The sequence below is a fragment of the Miniopterus natalensis genome, chromosome 1 (assembly GCF_054644295.1).
Source record: "Miniopterus natalensis isolate mMinNat1 chromosome 1, mMinNat1.hap1, whole genome shotgun sequence".
NCBI lineage: Eukaryota > Metazoa > Chordata > Mammalia > Chiroptera > Miniopteridae > Miniopterus > Miniopterus natalensis.
This window is the reverse complement of record NC_142081.1, coordinates 97,396,825-97,423,614: the sequence shown is the minus strand read 5'-3', so window position 1 is coordinate 97,423,614 and position 26,790 is coordinate 97,396,825. Positions and strand designations below refer to the sequence as shown.

The window sequence follows — 26,790 nt, the reverse complement described above, 5'->3', positions numbered from 1 at the left end:
CTTTTTCCAGAACAGGCATGCCTTCTCTTCTGGCCTGGCCAGGGAGATGCTGGCCAGAGCCTAGTGACTTTGCTCCGCCTCCAGTCCAATTGTTTTCCTATCCCCTTGGGATCTGCACTCTGGCCACCAGAAGGCACTGTTCCCCCTTCAGACCTGATGAGACCACAAGCTAGCACCATCTCTACTACGAAAAGAGGGCAGAAGGCAAGTCATCACTGGGAGTACAAAGAGGAGACATGGACTTTGTCTAATCACTGCTATTAATATTGAACTTCTCACACAAGACCTTACCTCATGCTCCCATCCCCACGATGGGGGTGGGGTCAGGGGTCAACGGGCAGGATTCTAAGTCACTAACAACAAAAACTGACTTCCAGCTAACATAACAAAAGATAAATGCACTGCTCACAAAAGCAGCAGAGACAGTAGTCAAGGAAGACAGCAAACAGGAGACAGCTAAGACTGCGCCTCTCATGCAGCCTGAACAGGATGCTGCCCCTGGCCTCCGCCTTCAGCTGCCACTGAAAATAATTTCCAAGTGTCCCTAGTGTTTGTGGCACCTCTGTCACACACCTTCACCCTAGCTTACTTGAAACCTCATGCTCCTTCTGGACCACAAGCTCAAGGAAGCAAGCAGTTTCTCCCAAACTTTGATCCCGTCACCCCAACTTCAATCCTTCACTTATTCAACCAATGCTAGGTCAGTGTGGACATCAAACACCTAGGACCCCAGTTCCCAGACTCAGGAGCACCTGCATTCCCTCTAAGGCTGCTGACTGCTGACTGGCCACATGGTGGAGCTGGGGGAAGAGGTTGCAGAGAGCTGGTGGCACTACTCCAGGCTGAGGAATTAAAGCTGCATTGGGGCAGGGGGGTCTTGAGGGATAAGAGGGCCACCTCTCCAATCAGAACTGGCCTTGGCTAGACAAAGAAGTGACATGGACCTCTAGGAGGCCTGTATGTCAGGAGAGTGCCCCTGGAGACCCAGAGGTGAAGAGTAGGGGTCCAAGAAGATGGGCTGTGGGAAAAGACAATAGGTTGGCAATCCAGGGCCTTCTCCTTGGTATGGGAGCCCTGGAACCTGTGGCAGGAGTAACAGCAGAGACCCCAAGGAGAATTCAGTCACTCACTTATTCATTCAACACACATTTACTGCTATAGGCTCAGTGCCACCAATGAAGAAAGAGGAAAAGGAGCCAGTCCCTGTCCTCAGAGATCTCCCCCCACCCAGAAACCACTGTTTAGAACCAAATTCTGAGGTGCTGTACAATCAAAGGGAAGAAACATTCCCCCCACCCCCCGGGGGTCCCTGGAACCCACTGAAGAGGGCCCCATCCTTGACTCACAGGTGGCTTCTGAAACTTCCTCTGGCTCAGGAAAGGTCACCTTCCTATCCACCTCCACCCCACTCCCAACCAAGGTAGGGGAATTTTGAAAGCTGCCCTGATCTTTGACAGCGACAAATGTTAGCACCAGGCTTATTCACAGGTACAACACCTGGCAAAGAGGATTTGCATGTTGATTTGCAAAAGCTTGGCCTGAGGCTCAAGCCAAGCGAACTTCCTGCTCTTGTTCCTCATTCCCCCCACCCTGGGCCAAGTTTCTAACCTTCGCACAGCAGAGAACCCCAGGACCCTTTTTTTGCTTTCCCCCAAACAGTTCCCATGAAGAAGTCAGAACAGCACCAACTGGGGTTTCCAGTCCATAAGGCAGAGCCTGGGAACTTCTGGGTAGGTTGGTCTAGCTCAGCTATGACACCTGGCAAGTGAAGGTTTCTGAGAAGCTCTGAGGGGGAAGCCTCAACCTGTAAGAGGTTTTGCAAGCCCAGGACTCTAGTTAAGAACCAAGGAAGCTTCTGGACCTGCCCAATCCCAGCAGCTTGGGTCCCAGAAAGTGGTGAACACGCCCTCAATATTGGGTGAATGGATGACAGAGGGCTTCCATTCATCAGCCATTGTGAAACTGGAGGCTCAGGAACAGACAAAAGCCTCAGGGAGTTAGAATTGAATGCTTAGAGGACAGCAGGGGAGAGCTGGGACTACACAGCCTGTTTCAGGAGTCAGAGAAAAAATATTCCTGTAACTGCCAGTGAAAGTGTGCCTTGTGCCAAAGCACTGTGCCAGCGACTCACTAGTTCATCTCAGTTTAGCATTATAAGTACCCTGTGAAGTGGACCTCTCACTCCCATTTTAAAAGTAAGGAAACTGCCCGGCCGGGCGTGGCTCAGAGGTTGAGCATCGACCTAGGATCCAGGCGATCAGGGTTTGATTCCTGGTCAGGGCACATGCCTGGGTTGTGGGCTCAATCAATGACTCTCTCACCATTGATGTTCCTGTCTCTCTCTCTTCCTCTCTCTGAAATCAATAAAGATATAAAAAAAGAATTTTTTAATAAATAAATAAATAAATAAATAAATAAATATGAGGAAACTGAGGCTCAGAAAGGTTAAGTGACTTTTGCTGGGCAGGGGGAGACCAGGACTCTAACCCAGAAGCTATTAGGATAAATTGGCTGAGAATGATGCCTCAGCATAAGGCAGGGTCAGCTTCTTGACTTGATGCAGCTCATGGAAGCCTGCTCTCCTGCAGATCGGGAAGAAGAGGCCACAGGGGAGACCAGGCCTGGCCCACGGTTGGTTCCCTGAGCCCTTAGCAGCTGTGGATATCAGCTTGGTCATCCAGCCAAGCAGCCCTTGACATTTAGATGGCAGGGGTCACTGTGACCACTTGCTGTCTCCTGGTTTCTGGCCTTCCCTAGGGACCCTCAGCCCCAGGCATTGGTCCAGTCTCCCTGGCCACCTTCCTGAAGCACCATCCCCCTTTGTGCTACTTCTGCCCCTTGACCCACCTTCACGGGTCAGTGAGATCCTGCAGCAGGGAATGGGCATTCACACCAGGTCTGAATGACCTCAAAGCCCATGCTCTTTCTGCTTGGTCTCCCTGCCCCCAGGTGTCCTCAGAGCTGTTTCCTGTGGGTGCCAGCATCAGGCCTCTTTTCCAGTGACTGCTCCTTCCACCTCCCACAGTATTTCTCTGGAGGAGGTTCATTCCCCAAGGGCTTGGCAGAGCTCCCTGATGGGGAAGGTGATGATAGGGCCAAAGAACTGCATCAACAGCAGGAGGGCCAGCCATGCAGGGTGCCCCAAGTGCTGTCAGCAAGGGAAGCTGCTCACAATCAGCTCAGCCTCCGCACCTGCTCTGCAGGAAGTTGAGGGGACTTTGCTGGAAATCTGCCTTTAATCTTGGCTTCCTGTTTTCTGCCCTGGGGGACGCCCAGAGGGGACTGAGTTTCAAACTGTTTCACACCAGCTTCTCTAAACTGTCATCTCAAAGCAGAGGCTGGGGGAGGAGAGGAGGTATGAAGGTGAGAAGAGAGGCCATTCCCTTTCCAGGAGACACTAGGCGCAGAGCACAGCCCACCCATAAAGGTGCTTAAGCTCGAGACCTTTAGTCATCAACAATCAACCCACTTTGCATCAAGCTAGCCCAGTTGGTCATACCATCAAAATGCAGCCCAAAGTCCTGAGCTTTATTCCCTACATCCAGGAGTCTCCAGCCTCTCTTTTCCCCTTTCCCTCACACCAGACAGGTAGCCAAGCCTAAGAAAGCTAGTGCTTGAGCCTACCGGGCAGGGACAGGGCTCCTTTTAAATTTCCTCCCAAATCCTAAAACCCAAGGCCCCTACTCTAATGATTTCCTTTCCTAAAGTCCACTGCACAGGGAAGCTGGTTCTCCAGGCTTTGGAGGTCCTCGGATCTAACCCCTGAGCCTGGTCTACAAAAGGCGACTCCAAACACTGGTTTGACATCTCCATGTCTCATAGGCATCTTCAACTCAGTTTGTCCAAAATCTAGCTCCTGAGCATTACTCCTAGCTTGAGCCTCTCCCAGGCCGTCCCACCTCAGCAAAGAGCATCATACTTTCCCCCAGTGCTCCAGCATACCTGAGAACCAGGCCTGCTTTCTCCTGTGGCCTCACTCTCCACAAACGGCCCTTCACCAAGAGCAGTCACATGGCTCTCCTTTGTCTACCAGATCCCACTCTCATTACCACTGGTGGGATTAGCAAAAGCATCCTCACTGGTCTCTTGACCTTCACTCAGTCATATCACTTCCCTGCTTAAAATCCTTCAATGGCTCCCTAGTATTCATATAATAAAACCCAAACTCGTGTAATAAAATCCCTAGTCCACAGCACCCTACAGATTCTGGCTCCTTCCTCTCATACTACTCTCCCCCACTTGCTGATTTTGTCATCCCTGCCTTCTGTGCCTGTCTCTCCAGACTGCTCTCCTCCACGAAGCACTGATCACCTTTATAACACAGTATCTAATTGCCCTGTTTATTGATTTATCCTCTTAAGCAAGACCCATGCTCACTCTTTGCTCATTTCCTCATCTCCAGCATTCAGAACAGTGCCTAGCACTTAGTAGGTGCTCTGCAAGTATTTGTTGAATGAGCAAATGAATGGGGATGTTGGAAATTAATTGGCTCTTCCACTAGAGGATTGTTCTGTGGGACAGGGCCCTTTATTGATTTGTCACCTGTGCCTGGGGTTCAGGGAAGTTTAAAATTTGTTTCACTCTGCTGTGAAGAGGTGGAGCCAGGATTCAAATACAAGTCTATTTGACTCCAAAGTTCATACTCTGGGCCACATAAACCCAGGGGAAAAAATTAAATGCATTTGAGGCTAAGGGAAGATAGACTAGTAACAAAATTGGGACAGGGATTAGAGCATTTCCCCCAAATCCCCACAGTCCTTTCCCATTTTGCTAGCTGACTCAGCCAGGGTAGAAAGATGTCAACTTCTCCCTTCCAGAAGCCTTTGCAGAGCTGCTGAAATGTTTTCCTTTAGGCTGAGAGATGGCCCCATCAGGCCCCATTTTATCATTCTATCTTGACCTCAGAAGAAAGGGGAACCAAAGGAGCTGAGCACTCTCTCTACCCCCTTCACCCCTAGGCTGTTATCTTGCTGAATCTGCACCATCTCTCACGACAGAGGTGTATTTTGAGCAGGATCTTACAGAAAAGGAAACTAAGCTCAGAGACCTTAAGTAACTAGCCCAAGGTCGCACAGCTAGTAAATGGCCCAGCTGAGACTTAACCTCAAGATTTGAATACTAAATTCATGCTTTCCTCCACTACACCAACCATAGCTATCTCTGAGATTTACTGGAGTCTCCTCAAAGGGCAAGGGTGTGACTACTTCTTCCCTCCTTGAAGGGCTGGCACCTTACTAGGAAGCTGGCCCAGGGGTGCATTGGGTCAAAGGGCCAACTGGTGATTTGTCTAGGGAGGCACACCCAACTCCTGCTCCTGGCATGTAAGACTCTACCATCTGCAGCCACACTGTCCCCCCAGCTCACTCTCCCACAGGGCCTTTTACTGTTCACCTCACTAATTTTGAATTTCAAGATTTTGTCAATACAACTAGTTTCCCACACTTGAGAATGCCCCTACTGTCTGCCCACCTAACCCTGACCCTTCCTTCAGGGTCCAGTCCCTAGGAAGTACTTTGACACCCACTACCTACACTGGAGTCTCTGGTCTCTTCCCCATCACTGCCCCCCTAGTCTGTGCCCCCCACACATGCCCTGATCTTGTAGCTCAAAGCAGATCACCTCCCTGTTCCTTATTAATAATGATATATTATTGAGGGCTGACCATGAGCCAGCCACAGCACACTAAGCATTTTAATGTATTTACTCATTTCCTGCCCCACATAATCTTAAAATATTGGTGCTATTATTTTCCCCATTTACCAAATAGGGATCTAAAGCACAGAGAGGTTACGTAACTTTCCCAAAGTCACACAACTATTGACAACTTATTTATTACCTCAAGACTGAAAACAAAGTCTAAGAAAGTCCCACAAGGCTCTTTGAATCTCTCTAGTCCCTGTGACTTCCAGAGACCCCATCTCCCACCACTCTCCTGGACCCACACTGCAAACCGCAGCCATACTGAGCTATTTATAATTCCCAAAGCCATCAAGCTCCATCATCTCTCCCTGCCTTTGTCCATGCTGTTCCTTCTGCCTGGAGGCCTAGCTCTATGAAGTCTCCCCATTAGCCGTCCCCCTCTTTTCTGCTTCCTGTGGACCTGGTACACCACCTCTCCGCTTCTATCAATTATTTCTTTGAGCTTGTCCGTTGGTCGAACAAGTTTTACTACTGAGAACTCCTTCACAGTCATGAAGTGGTCCCACAAGTAGATTCCAGAACCAGGCTGTCACATCGTCAGCACCATTAAATGTCTGGGAATGAATGAATAAATGCTTACTGCTGCGAGTGAGGCCCACTCTCCACAAGCAGATTAGAAGAGAGGGGTCCAGGCCGGCTTCAATCGCTTCTACATAGGAGGAGCTGCGCCCAGACAAGGCTGGAGGTGGCTCCAAGGCTGCCTGGTCTGCCCTCTGCTAGGGTCATTCGGGAGCCCCCGCCGCAGGCTGGCAGGAGGGGGCGGGGCGTGGGTGCGGACACACCTCCCGCAGTGCCCTCGGCGCCCGGCAGGGGGCGCCGCCGCGCGGGCTCACGCCCCGCCAGCCCACGCCCCGCCGCACGCCCAGCAGGCTCCCTCGCGCAGGCGCGCCGCCGCGGGCGGAGGATCCGGGCCGCTCTTCCTCCGGCCGGGCCTGCGAGCTTCCTCCCAGCGGAGCTCTGGGCGAGCCGCGCTCGGCCGCCGCCGCCGGACTCGCCGCCGCCCTCCCGCTCCCGCCCCACCCTGCACCCTGCCTGGGGGTTCTGCCCGCGTGGGGTTCCCGCGGGGTGACCGCCTGGCCGCGCCGCTGTCGGGGCCGTCCACCGGCCAGTAGTTCCTGCGCCCCAGCCAGCCTGTGGCCGTCGGAGCCTGCGCGGCGTGGAGCGCGGGGAGCCCCGCGGCCCCCGATCCAGCGTCTGGGGCGGCCCCCGGCGCGACGCTCCAAAGTCGAACCTCGGTGGCAGCGTTCGGAAGCGGAACTCTGCTGGGGCCGGGCCGGCTACATTGTTTCCTCCCCGATTCCCTCCCGCCCCCTCCCCTCCCCCCCCTTTCTTCCCTCCCGGACCCCCGCCGCGCGGTCGGCCCCCCGCCTCCGCCTGGCCGTCCCTCCTGACCCTCTCTTCACACCCATACCGCTTTGTACCGCACGCCCCGGGGACCCCCTGCGCCCCTTCCCTCTCCCCTGGCCGCATGGACTGTCCCGCAGGCCGCTGATGCTGCCCGTGGCGAGGTGGCTCGGACCGCAGTTTCACAGGAGAGGTAAGTGCCTGGCAGCCTGGAGGGGGTGGGCGTACGAGTGCTTCCCGGGGGGGAGGGAAGAGGGGTAGAGGTCTCCCATTCTGCTTCTTTTGCTTTCGTTGCAGCTGCTGTCGCGTCCACTCCCATCCCCCATCTCCCTTACCCCCTCCTTTCTGGGTTCGAATTCTCCCGGGAGTCACTGTCAGCCCGACTGGGAGGGGGAGCGCAAGGGAGATTCTGCCTTATGAGTCCCACAGACTTGTCTCAGGCTACTCCGAGTCTGTACCCCTCTTTCCCCTGTATGGGGGCTGGCTGGAGCCCGGAGGGAGGGGCCCTGGAGAAAGGGCAGTTTGGTATTCCCTACCCTGGGCCTCCCGGCAGGTTCCCTGGCCTGTCTGGTTCTCCCTCACCTCCTCACTGAGGCCCTGCGGGCTCCAGGAAGCCCAGGGCCCAGAGATTGAGCCTGTCACCCTCAGCCTCCCAGATCAGGCCTAAGACAAGGGACTGCTCTTGGGTGGGGACACTGGATAAGGCCTCTGTCCTAGGTGGAGGTAACATTGGGCACTAGGACCATGTCCCCACCTCCTAACAGTCTGGTCAGCCCAGTCTCCTGGGCTTCTCAGGGCCAAGGCCAGGTGTCAGGAAGGGGCGTGTCCAGCCACCAGATTCTTGGAGCTTAACTAGGGATTCACCTACTCCCCTCCCATTTTTTAGACCAGGGAACTGAGGCCCAAAGGGGGAAGTTACTACTCCAGGCCTCTGGCAGTTTCCCCGTCTATCCTTGCATCCTCCACTCTGCAGGTTGAGGGCTTCTGTAGGTGGAGGGCAACCAAGGCAGGCACCTTTACCCATCAGGGACACAGGCTCCCAGCCTCGCCCAAGGGACCCTGTGGAGTGAGCATGTGCCTGTACAGAGGGCTGAGAGGAGGGAGAGGATTTCCGGCCCCAGCTCTGCTGGGTAGGGCTCAGACAGCATCTGCACTGCCCATGGGATTTCCCCCCTGGTGCCTGAGGCTGGGTCCCACTGACGGGGATGTGGTATGTGGGGGCACTCCTCTGATGTGGAGCTGAGCTGAAACAGCTTGATGCTCAGTCCCAGACTCAGCCCTCCCACACCTCTGACCTAGCTAGCATAGGAGCAGCCAAGTTCAGAATGTGAATGGGATCCAGATGGGGAAGATGAGACCCCTGTTTCCACAGGGAGCATCCTACAACTTTGGCATAGGAGCATTGTCAGAGGCACCCAGAGGCCGTTCCAAGGTCCTCACACCATGGGGGTTCCAGTGCCTGTTCCAAGCTCCTCACACCATGGGGGTTCCTACTGGGACCTCAGTAGGAAAAGGGCAAAGGCAGCAAGAGGGAGATTGGGAATGTGACAGGATTCTCTTGCTCCTGAAAAGGGTAGGAAGTTCCCTGGAGGATGCTGAGCCATATCTGGGGCCCTTCTCGGGCCTTTATCCTTGATTTAAAGCTCTTTTTTTCTGGTCATCCTGACATGCACAGGGGAGGGGATCCAGATGTGGTGGGCCTGTGAGGGCTTCCCTCACCCGACCCTAACTTTCTTTCTAGCCTAAGGGGCTGGAGCTGAGGCTTGGCATGGTTAGGCACTTTTATACCGACCGTGACCTGTACTGGTGTGGCCAGGGTCCTCAGGCCTTTATGGAAAAGGGTCTGGTGTCAGGCTAGGGTGTGTGCATGAATCTGCTTTTTATCCGGCGAGCTTGGTGCCTTCCTCCTTCTCAGAAGTGGTTCCTTTTCTCTCTGAATTGGGTTGGAGGCAAGGAAGGACCAGAAAATTGTCCCTAGCGCCACTGCAGGGGACACCAGGCCCCAAGAGGGTGAGCCACAATAGAGCAGCTGAGAGCAGGCAGGGGCTGAAGTCAAGGATCCACAATGGGACCAGGCTGCTCTAACAAGCCTCCAGGTGGCTTGATCGGGCAGGACAGCCTGGGTCCAGTTCTGGGTTTCATCTTTTGAGAAATTTCAAAGCCTTGACACATGGTTCCCACAAAGCAGAGGTGTTTGGTCTGGGAAAGATATGGTAGGGAGAGACCCTAGTGTGTCTGAGCGGCTGCCCCTTAACGGAAAGGCCGTCCCCATGGCAAAAAATGTCCCAGACACAAAGGCCAGGGCTGGGGGGCAGATGGGGCCCAGGAAAGCAAATCTGAGCTCATTATGAGAAAACTATGTGTGTATTAGTTTCTTAATTTAGAAAGTAACAAAACAGCATACAGGAAATTTAGAAAACAAAACAAAAATCGCCCACTATTTCTTTACCAGCACAGTGACTGTAGCATTTTGGAGTTCCCTGCCAGTCTTTCCTTGTTTTTTTCTTCGTCACTGTTGTCATTTGAATGTGCATGCCATGACACCTTTTTTCACTTAATACTGTGATTGTGGTTGTTTTCTCATGTTGCTACATGGTCTGTGTAACTTTGCCTCTAAAAAGCTATAGAATTTTCCAAATAGCTGCCACAGCAACCTCACCCAGACCTTCTTACTGAGCATGTGCACTGTTGTTGCCCACCTGTTGCTGTGGTGGTGGTTGCTTTAGGCCCCAAAGCAGCCAGGAGTTTTGGAGAGAGCGGGCAATTTGGCTCCCAATCAATGTAGGTTCCAGGCCCAGCCATGCCATTTAGGCCTGGTGAGGGGACCTGTACAGATCACCCTCTGAGTCAGAGTTCCTTTATACACACACCAGGAATGGTGATACTTGCTTCAGTGGGGAGTGTGCAGACAATGTAAACTAACCAAGGTGCTAGAAAGTGCCTGCACAGCCCCTGGCCTCCATAGGCACTTTGTCAGGAGGGGTTGACATTGTTGACACCACAGGCTGCCTGAACACATGGGAAAGACACTTGGGGTGGGCTTGGCTGATGGCTCACCCTCTGTTCCTGAGGTTCTAGACTACTCTGGCCAGTGCCCTATTCTGTTCCTTGCCTTCCCCCTCCCCATCACCCTGTGATTGGCTGGCCCAGATCATGGGCCTGGCTCTGGGAAGATGGGCTGCTGGTTGGTTTCTGGAACCTGATCCTACCCATTCTTCTCTTCTTGCAGCATCAGAGCTGAGTGGATGAGGCCTCTGAGAGCTCAGCTGTCTCCTGTCCCCCACCTTCATCTCTTCCTAGGCTAGCCCTGCATTTCCCCAGTGGAGATAGAGGCCTCCTTTCCCTGGGAAAACTGAGACTTGGGCAAAGAACCCAGGCATTCTGAGCCCCAACCCAGGGACAGCCATGCCAACCTCATCTTCCCAGTGGCTGGGGGAGGGAAGAAAGCTGTGGGGAAGGCAGGGTTTTTAGAGCCTCCCAGCGGGTAGTTGAAAGAGAACATAGATGGTCCACAAATCCCTGGGGAAGTCTTGTGTGTTAGCACCCTCTTTGGCAGGTGTCCCCAGGTCTAACCTGAGTGTGTACTGCTGTGACACAACTTGCTTCCTCTTGTCCTGCTTCTGTGGAGACTGGCCCCTCCTGGGGCCACCCCATGGACAGTAGGAGGAAACCAGTCTCAGCTTGTTACTCCCGGATCTTAGGAGACCATCATCCCAGATAACCCTGGGGTGGCTCAGACTAACCTAGGCAGAGGATCCTTCCTGAAATGGCCCATTCAACACAGAGGTCCCCCACGCATGTGACCTTTGACTCTGGCTGCCACACTTCTGCCTGTGGAGTGTCTCTTTCCTCCATGGTCTTAGTGCAAGGGAAGTGGGTATTACAGCTGCTCTCCTGTGCTACAGCTTGGGCTGGGATGAGGTCACAGGGTGGGGTCCTCTACAAGATGCTAGTCTGGCTTAGGTTAGCTCTTTGGATGTTTCTTAGTCTCCACTCCTTGGTTGGGCAGGTTGGGCAGAGGAGCAGGCCACCCCCCACACCAGGCAGGGAGCACTGCCTCTGGGTCCCTTCATCCAAGGACTGGAAATAGAATCTGCTAAGTAATGATTAAAGTTAAATTCAAACCTAAAAATAAAGAACTGGTGAAGGGAGAGCTAGTGTGCTCCCTGCATTGCTGAGGGGAGAAGCAAGCAAGGCGAGGCTAGCTTTGGAGGGCCAAGGCCCTGCTTCCTGGGAGAGGCCACAGCCCACTGGAGTATCAGGACTATTCCACCAATTGTGGGGTCTTTTATCAAGCAGGATGCAGCCTGTACCAGTCGGGCAGACTGGCAGAACCAGGGAGAGAATCCTATTATTTCCTTGGGGAAACTGGGGCCCAGAAGGGAGAAGTGATCTGCCCAGTGACTTTCCGGGAGCTCTCCTTGCCAGGCCCCCAGGGACCTGAGGGCTACATACAGCCTATCTCACCCTTTCTGCCTGCTTAGTTTCTCTTCCTGGTTTTGAGGTACTATGATGAGAGTAACTTCTCATCACACACTAGCTATGTACGCCTCTGTGGGGCTGGGCCTCCAACCGCAGCTTCCCTCCGCTTCCCCCCACCCCCACCCTTCTGTGGTCTAGGCCCAGAGTTGCAGGAGCAAGCAGAAGGGAAGCTGCCTGATGCCCCCTCTGCCTGTCCTGCACGCTACACAATTGAGAACCTTGTCGGTGGGTGAAAACCTGTGTGTCATTCTGACACTCACCCTGGCTGTTGCTTCTCAGTCCTGCCCGGCACCTGGTCCCCACCGGAGACCCAGGCGTCTGTGGCCTGTGCTGTCCATGCTTCAGGGAGATGGAGGGGAGAATGAAGAAGGAACCCTGAGAGCTCCCCTACGGGCCTACTGTAGGAGATACCAGACTGAGAGAGGAGTCAATTAAGGGAGGCCTGTGGTTCTGACTTCCTGGCAGAGCTGGTGGGAGCTCAGAAGCTGGGCATCTCTGCGTAGGCTGTAACATTAGAGGGCTTCCTGGAGGGGAAGGGCCATGAAAATCAAGAAGCGTTTGTGGTAGAGGCAGGGTTGAGGCAGAGTCCCTTGCTTGGAGCTTCTACCCTCCCTAGGGCTTCTGGCTTCTCTAGTTGCACTGTGGCCCTAGACAAACTCTTGGCCTCTCTGTGCAAGGCAGGGTAAGGCAGACAAGCAAGGAGTAACTTGTGCTTTCCTGAGCAGGAGGGCCAAGCTCTGGGCAGACCCCTTCAGCCGCCCTCCTCACCTATCTGTCCATTTTCAGGGTGTCATCTGCCGTGCCCAAGGAAAGGTTGGGGTTTTTTGCCCTTACCAAATTCAAACAGATCTGAGCTCAACTCCCTGCTCTACCTCTTGGAAGTAGGGTGACCCTGCTCAGAGCCTAGTTCATCCTCTGTCAAACAGAGATCAGTGATAAAATCTCACAGGGTTTTTGGAGGATTAAGTAACTAACTCAGAGTGGGTCGGTAGGCTCTCATTCTGTGCTTTCATTTTTATAGCCCATCCTGCTGGGGGAGGGTGTTGAACCCCCCTTCTCCCTCACATGGGCAGCAAGGCTGGATGTCCTGTATTGGGCCTCCATTGCTTTCCCTTCTGAGCTGTGTGTTCTGTGGGTCCCATTCTGAGATGGGGAGACCAGGAACCTGGGGCCAAAGTTCTAGACAGCTCATGGGCCTCTGGGCCTCAGTCTCTCCATTTGTAACATGGCTAGGAGACTTTGGCTGAGGGACAAGGACTCTCCATGATTTCTAAGGGTTTGTTGGGGGTCGGTGCTGAGAGGCTGTATGTAAACATAGGCAAATGAAGATGCAAACTCCACAGCCTATGCTCAGGGCTGAGGAGGGCCCTGGGGAGGCCCCAGTCTCTGATGCCCAGTGCATGTAGGTAATTAGGCCCCTGCGTGGTAATTAGAAACCTATCTGAGCCGGGAGTATCAGCCTCCAGCTGCAGGGGGCCTGGGGGGAGGAGATTCCCATTGGCCTTCTCTCATTCCCAAACCGCTAGGTGGGACAAGTCCCACTGAGCCAGCCAGTCATTGGGGGCAGGAAAAAAGCCAGTGGGTTGCTGTAATTTTGTGTTTTTACATTTTTCAGCCATTACACTGGCACCTCCCCATAGGGCAGGGATGCTGAAGGCTGAGGGAGCCCCAGGAGTGGGGGTTGGGCAGCATACACTGGAGCCAAAGTAGAGCATCCTTCCAGCCCTTCCCTGATCCCCAGAGAAGTTTAGGCATCTCCAAGGGTCTGATGCCCAATTCTGATGCCCAGCCCTGAGACATCTGCACAGTGGGGGTGGTGAGGGCTCTGGGACTACCTGCCTGTGTCAGCCCAAAGAACCTTTCACCCCCATGGCCTGGTGTGTGGACAAGGGCGCCCCAGTGCCTACAGCTTGGGTGTCCTTTGCAGAGGTGGGACTGATTTTACTGCTGTCAAACCAGCCCAACTGCTGGCAGTGCCCCACCCTTCTCAGGTGCACTGCCCTTTCGGAGGGGTGTGCCCAAATCGGAAATTCAGTTCTGCTTGTATATGTCCTATGACCTGTCAGAAACCTCTGGGCTGGCTTCAAAGCCTCTGTGTGCCCCACCCTGAGCCTTCTTCAGCCTTAACTCCCTCTGTACCACAGTTTGGAATATTAAGCCCAGCCTGATCTTAGCACACACCCCTTCCAGTCACTTCCACCTAAAATCCCCCCAGTTCCAGCTCCCCTTCCCTTCTTCCTGAAAGCCTTCCCAGGTTTCCCATGTCTGTCCTGTCGATTGAGGCACTGAGCACACCTAACTGTGTCTGACCATCAGGAGGACAGGAGCAGGTCTGCATTTTGTTGGGACATTGAGCAGAGTTCTTGGGGCCCCAAGGGCAGGACCTCCTGGGCCTTTCCTCCTCCTGCCCATCCTGGCCCACAAAGCATGGGGCTGAGTGCGCAGGGAGGCTTCTGAAAAACTGGTTCAAAGTATAAGAAGGCAAGGTAGACCTGCCTGTTGCCTCCAGTGGCTGCCCATGCCCCACCCCCAGACTCTAGCTGGGTCCTGTGGCAGAACCGGAGTCTCTGGGGACCATGGCCCCAAGTTCCCCCAGGTCTCTTGTGCACTTCCCCTTTCAGTGGGTATTTTTAGCTGGATATAAACAGTTTCTGAAGGCTCCCATGCTCCATTAGGCAGTGGAGTTTTGGTGAGGGGGCAGAGCAGGAGCCCCTTGACTCTCAGCATGTGCTTGGCTGTGGGGGTCTAAAACTGCCCCCAGGGCAGGAAATGGCAGCCCAGGAGTTTCTGGGCTCCCGCCCCCATCGGCCTGGGCTCCCAAGAAAGGCCTGCCTGAGGTTGCAGCCACTGACCTCAGTACTTGGGCACAATGCCCAGCCTGTTCCCGGGACCCCAGCATAAGAACTGCTAGGAACAGGGTTTGGGGCAGGAAGTCAGAGTGAAGCATTGACTTAACAAAGTTACAAAGTTCCCTGTCCCCTAGTCCTATGGGGGTGGGGTGACAGCTGCTGTTCTTTGGGGTTAAATATAGTCCAGTTGGTTATGGGTCCTCAGTGTGGTACAGCCAGCCTAGCTTCCCTCTTTCTTTTGTTGGTTCTTTCATTCATTCAACACTCTGGGCCCAGCCCATGCTGGGGACATGAGTCAGCCCTCAGCTTTTCCCCTACGAACTCCCAGGCCAGAACCAGTGAGGTTCTTGTGGGGCACGGGGATGTGTGAGAGGCTGTGGAGGCTCAGAGCAGCCAACACAGCTTGGGGATCACAGAAATCTCCTGGCAAAGGTGGCTTTCAAAAAGTTATTTTCAGTCTTATTTTTAGGGGGAAGGTAATAGATGCATGTTGTTCAGAAAGAAAAAGTCAAGGGCAAAATAGCAAATATACAGTGAAAAGTAAGTTTCCCTTGAACTTACTGTTCCCCTTCCCATCTCAGAAGGCAACCTTATCAATTTCTTCTATCTTTCAAAGATAATCTGTGCATATGTGTTTCAGGAGGAATTGTATATCACTTTGAAAAACACAACTTGTAATATACCATGGATGACGTCCTGCACTTTGTTCTTTTTTTATGACCTTTTGAGTATTTCAGACTTACCAAAAAGCTGAAATAATAGTATAATGAAAACCTGTATATCCTTTACCCAGATTCACCAGGTCTAACATTTTTCCACATTTGCTTTACCTCTTCTTATATACATAGACATGTGTATATATGTATTTTTTTGCTGATATAGTTGCGTGTTAGTTGCAGGCATCATACCTTTTACTCCCAAGTATTTTACTTTATTTTTTATTGATTGATTTTTAGAGAGAGACATCCATTTGTTGTTCCACTTACTTATGCATTCATTGGTTGATTTTTAAAAAATTTTTATTGATAGTAAGAGAGAGGGAGGGAGTGAGAGAGAGAAATATCAATGTGAGAGAAATATCTATCAGTTGCTTCCCGTATGTGCCCCAACCGGGGATCAAACCTGCAACCCAGGAATGTGCCCTGACCAAGAAGCAACCTGCCACCCTCTGGTGTATGGGACTACGCTCCAACCAACTGAACCACACTGGCCAGGGCTCATTGGTTGATTCTTGTATGTGCCCTGACTGGGGATCGAACTCGCAACCTTGGTATATTTGACACTCTAACCAACTGAGCTACCTGGCTAGGGCTTACTCCCAAGTATTTTAGTGTGGATCTCTTACATAATCTCAGTACCATGGTCACACTTAATATTGTCTAACATTTCCATTTTCCCAATTGTCCCCTAATTACTTTTATAACTAGTTTTCTCTCTTTTTCAGAATCCAATTCAGAATCACTCATTGAATCTTGTCATGTTTCTTCCCCTTCCCCCCCCCCAGCTTTATTGACATATAAACCGTTGTAAATTTAAGGTGTACAATGTAATGATTGGATACTTGCATATATTGCAAAAAGTTACCATAGTTACAATATGGTTAGTTAACACACCTTTCACCTCACATAATTACCATTTTGTTGTTGTATTATGTTTCTTTCTGTCTTATTTCATCTAGAACATTCCCCAGCCTTTGTTTGTTTGTTTTGTTTTGTCTTTTATGACATTGACTTTAAGCATCCAGGCCAGTTGTTTGGGCTCCCTCTGATAGCATCCTCCTGAGTGAGTCAGATACCACACCAGAGCCTATGTCTTCCTCTGGGCATCATAGCAGGAGGCACTCAGTGTAGCTTCTCTCATTATTGGTGATGCTTAATTTGACCATTTGGTTAACAAGGTGCCACCAGATCTCCCTATTGTGAAGGTCCTTTTTCCTCTTCTGATTAATCTGTGGGCTGGTACTTGGAAGCTGTGTACAGCAGCTTTTCCTTCAGTGACTTGGGCTGACTTTTGCCATTTCTACTTACTCTGTTATGAGGAGTATTGTGTATCAGCTGCTAAAGATCTGCTCTGGCCCCATCATCTGTTCCCTTTTAGGAATATCTGGTCATTTATTTACTTGGCCCCTTATTAATGAACATAAAAAGATTGTCTCTTCATCTCTTGCTACTACAAACAGTACTGCGTGGACTGTCCCACTACATTTTTTAGGCACACATCCAACAGAAGCATTTCCTCCTCTGCGCCCTGAAAGTTGAGTGGAATTTCCTTGGGTAGAGCAGGGGGAGGGAGGGAGAAGATAATGGCAAGGCAGGACATGGGAACAACAGGTAGAAAACAGGTGTAGCTAAGGCACTGCAGAGCCAGCAAGTCCCAGAGCAGCCCTGGAGCTGTGGGTGTTATCACCAGCCTGTTTTATTGATGGGGGCACTGAGTTGCCAAGTTGCAGCCAGTAGAGGAAATGGAATAATTGACCTCCTCACTCTCCAAGGCCAAACCCCTGAAGGAAGGCTACCCAGATTACTGCTGCCTTCGGCTTGCCCCTGCCTCTGAGCATCTTTTGCTTCTCTCTCCTCCCTTGCACTCTCCCTCTCCTAGACCAGTGTGGTCCTATGGTGTGGGCAGGGGAGGCAGGGAGGCACAGAGGTGGGTGACACCTGAGCCCTCACTTGTCAGTGGGGCAAGATGGTCACTTGTGACCTCAGGCAAAGCCACCCTGCCTTTTGGCCTTGCTTGGGATCCCCATTTACAAAATGGGGTAGCCACTCTCTCAGTTGTTAGAGGACTTGACGAGCCATAACGTGTCAAAGGCAGGGCCTGGCACAGAATAACTGCTCAGAAAACAGGGCCTGTTATTATTTTTTTATTATCATCATCAAGTCAGTGGGGAGGCGGCAGCAGCTGCAGGCTGGGAAAAGAATGTTTGCAAACTGACAGCTGGGAGGGTGACTAATGGTACCACAGCCTCCAAGCCATCCTGCAGTGCTTGTTTTGGGGGTAGGGGGGGGTGTGGGATGTGGAGAGCAAGCCGAGCCCCTATTTAGAAGGGCCTGAGGTTGGGGGACCAATACAAGGTCTGAGCTGTCACCCAAACTAGCTGTGTGACTTCAGGCAAATGAGCCTTATTTTTGCTTCCATAAAATAGGGGTAAGGAGCTCACAGCTCCTACAGTATGCAGATCACAAGAGCCCAGGGAGTGGTTTCTGTACTCCGGGTGGCTCAGTCATATGAATGTGTGTGGGGGGGAGCAAGGTTCATCCTCCCTGGGCCTCAGTCTTCCTGTCAGATGGCAAAGGTTGATGGGTTGGCCTTTCGGGAAGGGAAAAGAGGCAGAGGGTTTGTGCCAGACACTTCCAAGTCTAGGGCCTCATTCCACTCCTCCCATAGCCTGCTTGCAGGGGACCCAAGTCTTTACTTTTCAGGGTGAGGAACCTGAGGCTCAGAGGGTCGAGTCATTCACCCGAGTTGCACATTCAACAGAGCCAGGTCTGCCTGAATCTAGAACCAGAGTTGTAGCCTGGAAGTGGTGGTGGATGTCCCTGCTCTACCCTCCCTGGCTCCTTCTTGTCTCTGAGACCACACGCTCCACTGCTGAGGCCCAGGCCCCAGGACCCCCAGAAGTAAACCCTGGTTCCTCACATTGGCATTTGAAGCCCCTGCACTCTGCAAAGTTTATGCCAGGCCCAGCTTAGTAAATTACCACATAGTGAACCCACCCCCTGACTGGGCTCAGACAATTGCGTAACCAGCATCCAAAAGCCCCCCTCATACCCCTTCCAGTCACTGCCTCCCAAGGGCAGTCGCCATCCTACACCATGGATTAGGCCCACTTTGGGACTTTATACAAATGAAATCACATGGCATGCATTCAGTCTGTGTCTGGCTTCTTGGTTAACACTATGTTTAGAGGTTTATCAGTGTTTCATAGCTGTAGCTTATTGATGTTTGCCACAGCGCAGTGTTTCATCCTGTGGATATACCACAGTTTATCCATCTGACTTTGGAGGCATCTGGGCAGCTCCCAGTTTGAGGCCTATTACAAATAGTGCTGCAGTGAGTGCTCTTGTGTCTACCTCAGTGGATACCTGCTCTGTTTTCTCTTGGGTGTGCACCCAGAAGTGGGGTTACCAGGCCATAGGATCAGTGTGCTTTGGCTTTAGAGATACCTCCTGGGCAAGTTTTTAAAGACAAAGAAACTAAAACACCCTCAGAGGACAAGTGACTCTCCCAGATCACATAGCACCTTCCCCAGGTTCACAGAACTGCCCTGGGCCCCCTTCCCCCACAGACCAGTTAGCTAGCATTGGGCTTGGGGCTGGTGGGGCAGGTGGCACTGGTGCTACTCAGCCCCCAAACCTCCTTTGCCTTTGTTGGCTCTTCTGTTGGTCTGTAAGGCCCACTGTGAGCTTAGGGTTGGTGGCCCTCTTGCCCCCAGTCCCAGCTCTGGCCTCCTTTGACACCTGTTTTTTTTTTGTTTGTTTTTTTAATATGTTTTTATCGATTTCAGAGAGAAGAAGGGAGAGGGAGTGAGAGATAGAAACATCATTGATCGGCTGCCTCCTGCACACCCCCTGATAGGGATCGAGCCCATAACCTGGGCATGTGCCCTGACCGGGAATTGAACTGCAAGCTCCTGGATCATAGGTCAGTGCTCAATCGCTGAGCCATGCTGGCTGGGCTGGCACCTGTTTATATTGCTGTGGGGAAGGAGTGGGATCTCACTGACTTGGGATAGCCATCGTCTCACACTCCTCAGTCTTTTTCCCCCCCGTTGCTTTCCAGAAAGAGTGGAAGAGGGAGAGAGAAACATCAATGTGAGAGAGACACACTGATTGGTTGCCTCCTGCACATGCCCCGACCGGGCCAGGGATCGAGCCTCCAACCGATGCACATGTCTTTGGCCAGAATCAAACCCGCAACCCTTCAGTCCGTGGGTGGATGCTCTAACTACTGAGCCAAACTGGCCAGGTCTCAGTCTTCCTTTTCTCCCCACAGCTCTCATGGTACCAAGTGACAGGTTCGCCTTCCTGTGACAGACCTTCTGAGAAGATGTCAGCAATACAGGTAACATGGGGGTGGGGTCTAGGGCAGTTGAGTATCCCCACCACACCTATAGGGGTGCTGAGTGGAAAAGAGGGCTCAGATCAATTTGCTCCCCTTTTCCCCAGCCCTCTGTCACAGCTCTGGCTTTCAACAAAGTGGAATTCCAGGGTGCACTGTCACAGGGCCCTCAAGATGGGAGCACAGGTCTGGGGCAGTGGGGGAATATGAGCTGGAAGGAACCCAAAATTCTTATGGGAGGAGGCACATCACCTGTCTCATGGAGGCCAGCCAAGAGCTATGACCTCGAGGATTTGTGGCAGGTGGGTGGAGACGGACCCCAGGCTGCACCTGCCCACTTGTTGCCTGTCCTGCAGGCCGCCTGGCCATCTGGTACAGAATGTATTGCCAAGTACAACTTCCATGGCACTGCTGAGCAGGACCTTCCCTTCTGCAAGGGAGATGTCCTCACCATTGTGGCCGTCACCAAGGTAATCAGGGACCTCACATGTCTACCTCCACTTTCTCCCACCTCTGGGCTTTCCCTCTGGATCCTGGTTCCCTGCAGGGGAGGGTGAGTCTGAGAGCATGTCTGGGCTGCCCTCTCCCCAGGACCCCAACTGGTACAAAGCCAAGAACAAGGTGGGCCGTGAGGGCATCATCCCAGCCAACTATGTCCAAAAGCGGGAAGGCGTGAAGGCCGGCACCAAACTTAGCCTCATGCCGTGAGTACCGCTGAGGGGAGGTGTCCTCTCCCAGTCTAGGGAGGAGGGAGGATGAGGAGCCCTGATTCCCCCAGGAGAGAATCAGGAAAACGGAGGTCAGAAGAAAATGCTGAAATATCCTAAGGGCTTCTCAAGATGAGGGGAAGGGCATGGGTGCTGGACCTCAAAGGGGGAGGATGGGTCTTAGACTGAAGAGAGAAGGGTGGGAACAGAGGGAGGGCCTTCAGAAACTGGAGCCTGGCAGATGCAGGAGGAGGCTGGCAGGGGCACCAGGCTCCATACCCTTCGGCCACCATGACCCCTGGCCTGGCATCCCTAGCTGGTTCCATGGCAAGATCACACGGGAGCAGGCAGAACGACTTCTGTGCCCACCAGAGACGGGCCTGTTCCTGGTGCGGGAGAGCACCAACTACCCTGGCGACTACACGCTGTGCGTGAGCTGCGATGGCAAGGTGGAGCACTACCGCATCATGTACCATGCCAGCAAGCTCAGCATTGATGAGGAGGTGTACTTCGAGAACCTCATGCAGCTGGTGGAGGTGAGCCGCAGCACCCACAGGCCTGGATGCTGGCTCCAGTCCCACTGCTTCTGACTGACCTCAGGACTGTGTTGCAGACTCGATGGCACCTACTATGTGCCAGGATGAATCTCTGATCCCACAATGCCACCATAGGGAGGGTGGCACTATCCCCATTTCTTTTTTGTGTGTGTGTACTAGTTGTGTGTGTGTGTTTGTTTGTTTTTGTTGTTGTTTTTTTAAATATATCTTTATTGATTTCAGAGAGGAAAGGAGAGAGAGAAGCATCAGTGATGAGTCATTGATCAAGCCCACAACCCGGGCATGTGCCCTGGCCGGGAATCGAACCCGGATCGCCTGGATCCTAGATCGATGCTCAACTACTGAGCCACACCCGGCCGGGCTGTGTGTGTTTTTAATATTTATTTTTAGAGAGAGAGAAAGGGAGAGGGAGAAAGAGAAACATCCATGTGAGAGCAGAACACTCTACTCTCACATTGGCTGCCTCCTGCACACCCCCTACCGGGGATCGAGCTGCAACCTGGGCATGTTCCCTGATCGGGAATCGAGCCAGCAACATTTTGGTGCATGGGACGACACTCAACCAACTGAGCCAACACCAGCCAGGGCACTATCCCATTTCATAGGCCAGGAAATGAAGGTTCAGAGCAGTTAAGAGACTTGCCTGAGGTCCCATAGCTGTAAATTGGAGGTGCCAGGACTTGAATCTGAGTCTGTCTGATCCTAGAATTAGCTTCCTTCCAGCCACTTACAGAACTATAAGCATGTCCTCATGAGCTACACCTTAATGACCAGGGTCCCCTGGGCTCATGTACCTGCAAGGATGTGCTCACATGTCCCTGTAGCTCCTGAGGCCAGCTCTGCCAGCCCTGGCCTGGTCACACCTGTAGCCCCAGGCAGCCTGCTAGGTGCCTCATGAATTCACTCTGCTTCTTCCCCTTGCCCGTCTGGCTTGGTCTCTGGCAGGGGAGGGTCCTGGGCATGCCTGGCTACAGGCTGGTGTCTGGACTTAGTGAGGGCTTGCCCTCTGCCTGGGAATGCTGATGAGGACCAGAGTGGTAGCAACAGTGGGGGATCTGTCCAGCAACTGAGTGTGGGGTAATGTGTCAGTGTCTGGGGCCTCCTTAACCCAAGCCTTGCCAGAAATAGGGAGCCCTCTCAAACCAAAGCAACTTGGGGCTGGGTGGGATGAGCCTCTGCCACCCTCTAGTGGTCAGACCGTGGCAGTGCGTGTGAGCAGCCAGTGATCCCCTGCCCTGTCCACTACAGCACTACACCTCAGATGCAGATGGACTATGCACTCGGCTCATCAAGCCAAAGGTCATGGAGGGCACAGTGGCAGCCCAGGATGAGTTCTTCCGCAGTGAGTGCCAGTCCCACCCCCAGTCCTCACTTGCCTACTTGCCTCCTGCCACCCAGGCTTCTTGGCACTGCCCCATCCCAGAGGCTCTGGAGACTTCCATGGAACCCCACACATTATAGTCCAGTCGGCCTCTGTCTCTCTTGCTGTGAACTCTGCTCCAGCCTCAGCACCCCTCACTGGACCCCTTTCCTTCCACCAGGTGGCTGGGCGCTGAACATGAAGGACCTGAAGCTGCTACAGACCATTGGGAAGGGGGAGTTTGGAGGTGAGCAGGAGGAGCTGGGAGCCCTTCGAGGGGCCAAGGGACTGTAGGAAGTCTGGGAACACCCCCCAACTCTGTCCCCCCAGATGTGATGCTGGGTGATTATCGAGGGAACAAAGTTGCCGTCAAGTGCATTAAGAACGATGCCACTGCCCAGGCCTTCCTGGCTGAAGCCTCGGTCATGACGTGAGTTGGGTAGGGGGTAGGTGGGGAGGTTGCCCCTCATGGTGGGGGGTGGAGGGTGATGAGGCTTGGCAGGCTCTGATCACTCCATCCTGCCCCAGGCAACTTCGGCATAGCAACCTGGTACAGCTTCTGGGCGTGATCGTGGAAGAGAAGGGCGGGCTCTACATCGTCACTGAGTACATGGCCAAGGTGTGTGCCAGCCCCAAGATTTACTGCTTTGCTAGAGCTGACCACTAGGGCTTTCCAACTGCCTCAAGCCCCCCACTGCACCCTTGGGCCCTGCTCTCAGTCCCCTCCTTCCAACTGAGCTTTGAAGTCTCCAGGGCTTGGCTTTTGTCCTGGCTCATCATTTATTCACTTTGACCTGGGACAAGTTGTATCACCTCTCTACATCTCAGTTTCCTCACCTGTGAAATGGAGATACTAACGGTTTACTTCAGAGATTGATGAGAATTAAGAGATAATGCATGAAAATGGCTGAGCAGTGTCCAGCTGTAGAACCTAATATTCAGCTCCTCCCCTTTCCTCATACCTCCCTTGGGTGTCACCCTTTACCCAGCCCCAGGTCCACTGTTCCCAAGGGCTGGAGGGCAAGTCTGATCTGTGGGCCATGGTCTGTCTCTCCTGTCCCAGGGGAGCCTGGTGGACTATCTTCGGTCACGGGGTCGATCGGTGCTTGGCGGAGACTGTCTCCTCAAGTTCTCACTGTGAGTGAAGCAGCCCCTGGGGGAGGGGGCCTTACCCTGCTATGGGAGGCCTATCTGAGGGGATATGTGGCCGGCTTGCCCCCAGAGATGTCTGCGAGGCTATGGAATACCTGGAGGGCAACAACTTTGTGCATCGGGACCTGGCTGCCCGAAACGTGCTGGTATCTGAGGATAATGTGGCCAAGGTCAGTGACTTTGGCCTCACCAAGGAGGCCTCCAGCACCCAGGACACAGGCAAGCTGCCAGTCAAATGGACAGCCCCCGAGGCCCTGAGAGAGAAGGTGGGTGGGCCTCCCCCCAGGTCCTGAGCAGTGGTGGACAGGGGTCCTGGGTCACCCTACCCCCAAATTCCCAGGACCTGACACAGCTTTCCCCATCCATGTGGCAGAAATTCTCCACCAAGTCCGACGTATGGAGTTTCGGAATCCTTCTCTGGGAAATCTACTCCTTTGGGCGAGTGCCTTATCCAAGAATTGTGAGTATGGGTGCTGGGGTGGGCCATGACTGGGGCTGTGGGAGGGGTAAGCAGGTAGTGGGGCCTCCCGGGGCTCTGCTTCCCTAGTCTGAGGCCTAAAAGCTGCAGCCTTGTCCTCAGGACCTTTGAGGCAACTTCCAGGGCCTGGGTGTGCAGCAGAGCTGAAGGGGACCCCTGAAGAAGAATGCTGAGTAGGGGTCCCCTCCAGGGGTCAGACCTGCACAGACTCATACCACCCATCTGCCCTCAGCCCCTGAAGGACGTCGTCCCTCGGGTGGAGAAGGGCTACAAGATGGATGCCCCCGACGGGTGCCCACCTGCAGTCTACGAGGTGATGAAGAACTGCTGGCAGCTGGATGCCGCCACACGGCCTTCTTTCCTGCAGCTCCGAGAGCAGCTTGAGCACATCAAAACCCACGAGCTGCACCTGTGACGTCCGGGCTCGCCCAGGTCGTGGGCCTCTGGGCGCTGAACCTGGAGTGACTGGACCTCATGTCCCCACTTGCTGGGCCCAAGTCTGAACTGAGCCCAGTGGACTTCTTTCCTCTGTCCCAGCCTGTGCCCCCTCTGGCCCCACCCCCAAGGACCCTGCCTAGGCCTGGCATCTTCTCTGTACCCACCCGTGGGGTTTGGGGAGCCCCACTGAAGGCCAAGAAGAGAGGAGGCTGAGGAGCAGGAGGCAAACGCCCCGCCATGGTCAGGCTTCCCCTGGCCTCCCATCTCCCACCTTCCTAGAGTTTTATTCCTTTCCTTTTTTGAGGTTCATTTCCATGTGCTTATTTTTTATTATTTTTCAAGATAAGGAGAAAGAAAGTACCCAGCAAATGGGCATTTTACAAGAAGTACGAATCTTATTTTTTCTGTCCTGCCCACCAGGGTTGGGGAACCAGACCCCTCTCCAGGGACCCATCACCCCAGCCTTGTTCCCCATTCCGTGTTTCGTGTTCTGTGTCGCCTCGGTCGCCCTGTGTTTGCGCTTGACCATGTTGCACTGTTTGCATGCGCCCGAGGCGGACGTCTGTCAGGGGCTTGTAGCTCATGTGTGCTGCTGCCACCTGTCTTGTGAGATGGAATCGTAATAAACCACTCCATGAGGAGACCACTGCCCAGCCTCGGCGCTCACTCCGCTGAGCCTGCCTGCCCCCCATCCCTATCCCCATGCCATCTTGCCCACTCCCTGTCTCTGTGAGTGGGGCTGTGCTTGCCCTGTGAGTGGAGGGGGTGGGGAGCACAGCCGGGAGAGGTGGCTGCCGCTTCGTGTCAGCTGTACCTGCAAGTGTCCTGTGTCTGCCATGAGAGCTCTAACCACCTACCCTCCCTGCCATTCTGCTGTAGCCCAGGCTTGGCCCTGGGACCATTTGGGCTCTGGAGCCCTGGCTGCCTCTCCCGCCGTGTTGTTGAAGCCATCAGCATAAGGAGGGCTCGAACCAAGCATTGGGGGGGCAGGCCTGACCAGATAGAGATGGGGGTTCCCCTGGTAGGAGGAAAAGTAAATACCGGAGAAGATGTTGACCATGGAGGGAGAGTGAGAGAGGAAGGAGGCTCCGAGCTGCTGGTGGTTCTCATAGTTCACATAAGGTGGAAGAGCACTGCCCAGCCCTGTGTCTGAGGATGCAATGTAAGGGGCCTCTGCGGGGCACAGATGGAGAATGAGGACTAGCCAGGGCATTTTCTTCCCCTCAGGCTCCCAGGGCAGTAATCAGTATAGAACCTCTGAGGGTCAGGAAGAGGCCCACTTCATTCAGACACAGGCAGCTGGGGGTCCTCTGGGGACAGGAGCTGGCCCAAAATCGAGGCAGTTCTTTTTTTGTTGTTTATTTTAGAGAGAGAGAGGAGAGAAAGAGAATGTAAGAGAGAAACATCGATTGGCTGCCTCCCATATGCGCCCTGACCAGAGATCGAACCCAAAACCTCTGACTGGGAATCTAACCTTTTGGTGCACGGGGCTGTTCTCCAACCAACTGAGCCGTACCCACCAGGGCTCCAGGCAGTTCTGACTCGTGTGCCTTGTGCCTGCACTGCCCTCCAGCCAACATCATCTCCCACCCCCACCTCGGCCCAGCACAGCAGCTTGTCTCTCCCAAATCTGTCTTCTCTGCACACTGCCAGACTTTTTTAAAACTAGACCACTCAACAACAAATATTTTAAACCTACGGTGTGCTAGGACGAGTTCAGTAGTGAGTAAAACAGACCCTGTAAGAGTTCACAGTTAGGAAGATAGTCACAAAGACGGTTAGTTACAACCTTTGCAGGTGTTGCTCAGTGGTTAGAGCATGAGCCCGCGCTGAAGGGTCTCAGGTTTGATTCCCAGTTAAGGCATGTACCTGGGTTGCAGGTTCGATCCCCAGCCTAGTCTGGGCCTGTGGGGAAGGCAACCAATCGATGTGTCTCTCTCACATCGATGTTTGTTCTCTCTCTCCTCCTCCTTCGCTCCCACTCTCTAAAAATAAATGGAAAAAATGTCCTCAGGTGAGGATTAACAACAACAACAAAAAGACAGTTAATTACAAAACTGTTAAGTGGTGTGAAAGAAACTTGAAGTGATGGAACAAGAAGTGAGTGGGAATGACCCATTAAGGGGAAGGGACTGCCCTAGAGGGAGTCACAAAACTGGGGCTGCAGTGGGTGGAGAGCTCTGATTTATAGTTGATACTGTGTCCTACTCTTGGGGATTTTGACAATGGGCTCTCACAACTGGTTCAACCCAGCTTGGTTCAGAAACAGGCAATGGTGCCAGTGGCCATGCACCATGAGGGGCCAGGCAGGCACCATAACAGTTGGACCAGGTGTGACAATTGGGAGTGAGAGGCAGTGCAACTGATGGGGCCCTGCTGGAATGCAGGCCCAGGTAGCCAGAATGTTCCTATTCTTTCCACCTGCTGGCATGTAAGCTTCCTTCATTACTCCCCCTTTCTTTCACTTGGTTTATAGTTTTTTTTGTTTTCCCCTTTCTTTTCTCTCATCCTTCTCTCTGTTCTGTGCTGGCCACTGGCTCATCATAATGAGGCAGACACAATTCTCACCCTCCAGAAGCTCATGAACTAGTGGGGACCCCACTCAGACTCAGTGCCCAGAGTCGTGGGGATTTCCTACAGCCCATGACAAGCCCGTGAGACA

The 26,790-nt window shown here is 53.3% G+C and overlaps 1 protein-coding gene across 2 annotated transcripts; it reads left to right on the top strand.

The window, feature by feature from the left end:
• The first annotated feature begins 6,631 nt into the window (after positions 1-6,631).
• On the top strand, positions 6,632-24,771 carry CSK (C-terminal Src kinase). 2 transcript variants are annotated; one of them, XM_016210526.2, is made up of 13 exons: positions 6,632-7,237; positions 19,371-19,439; positions 19,793-19,906; positions 20,028-20,140; positions 20,460-20,679; positions 21,949-22,042; positions 22,242-22,307; positions 22,391-22,490; positions 22,589-22,679; positions 23,124-23,197; positions 23,283-23,478; positions 23,586-23,672; positions 23,923-24,771. In XM_016210526.2, exons 2-13 carry the CDS (start codon positions 19,425-19,427, stop codon positions 24,103-24,105), a joined length of 1,353 nt encoding a protein of 450 aa, XP_016066012.1. In that variant the 5' UTR covers positions 6,632-7,237; positions 19,371-19,424; the 3' UTR covers positions 24,106-24,771. The 2 variants fall into 2 exon arrangements, with proteins under 2 accessions (XP_016066012.1, XP_016066013.1); XM_016210527.2 differs by lacking the exon at positions 6,632-7,237 and adding an exon at positions 18,179-19,019.
• The last annotated feature ends 2,019 nt before the right edge of the window (positions 24,772-26,790 follow it).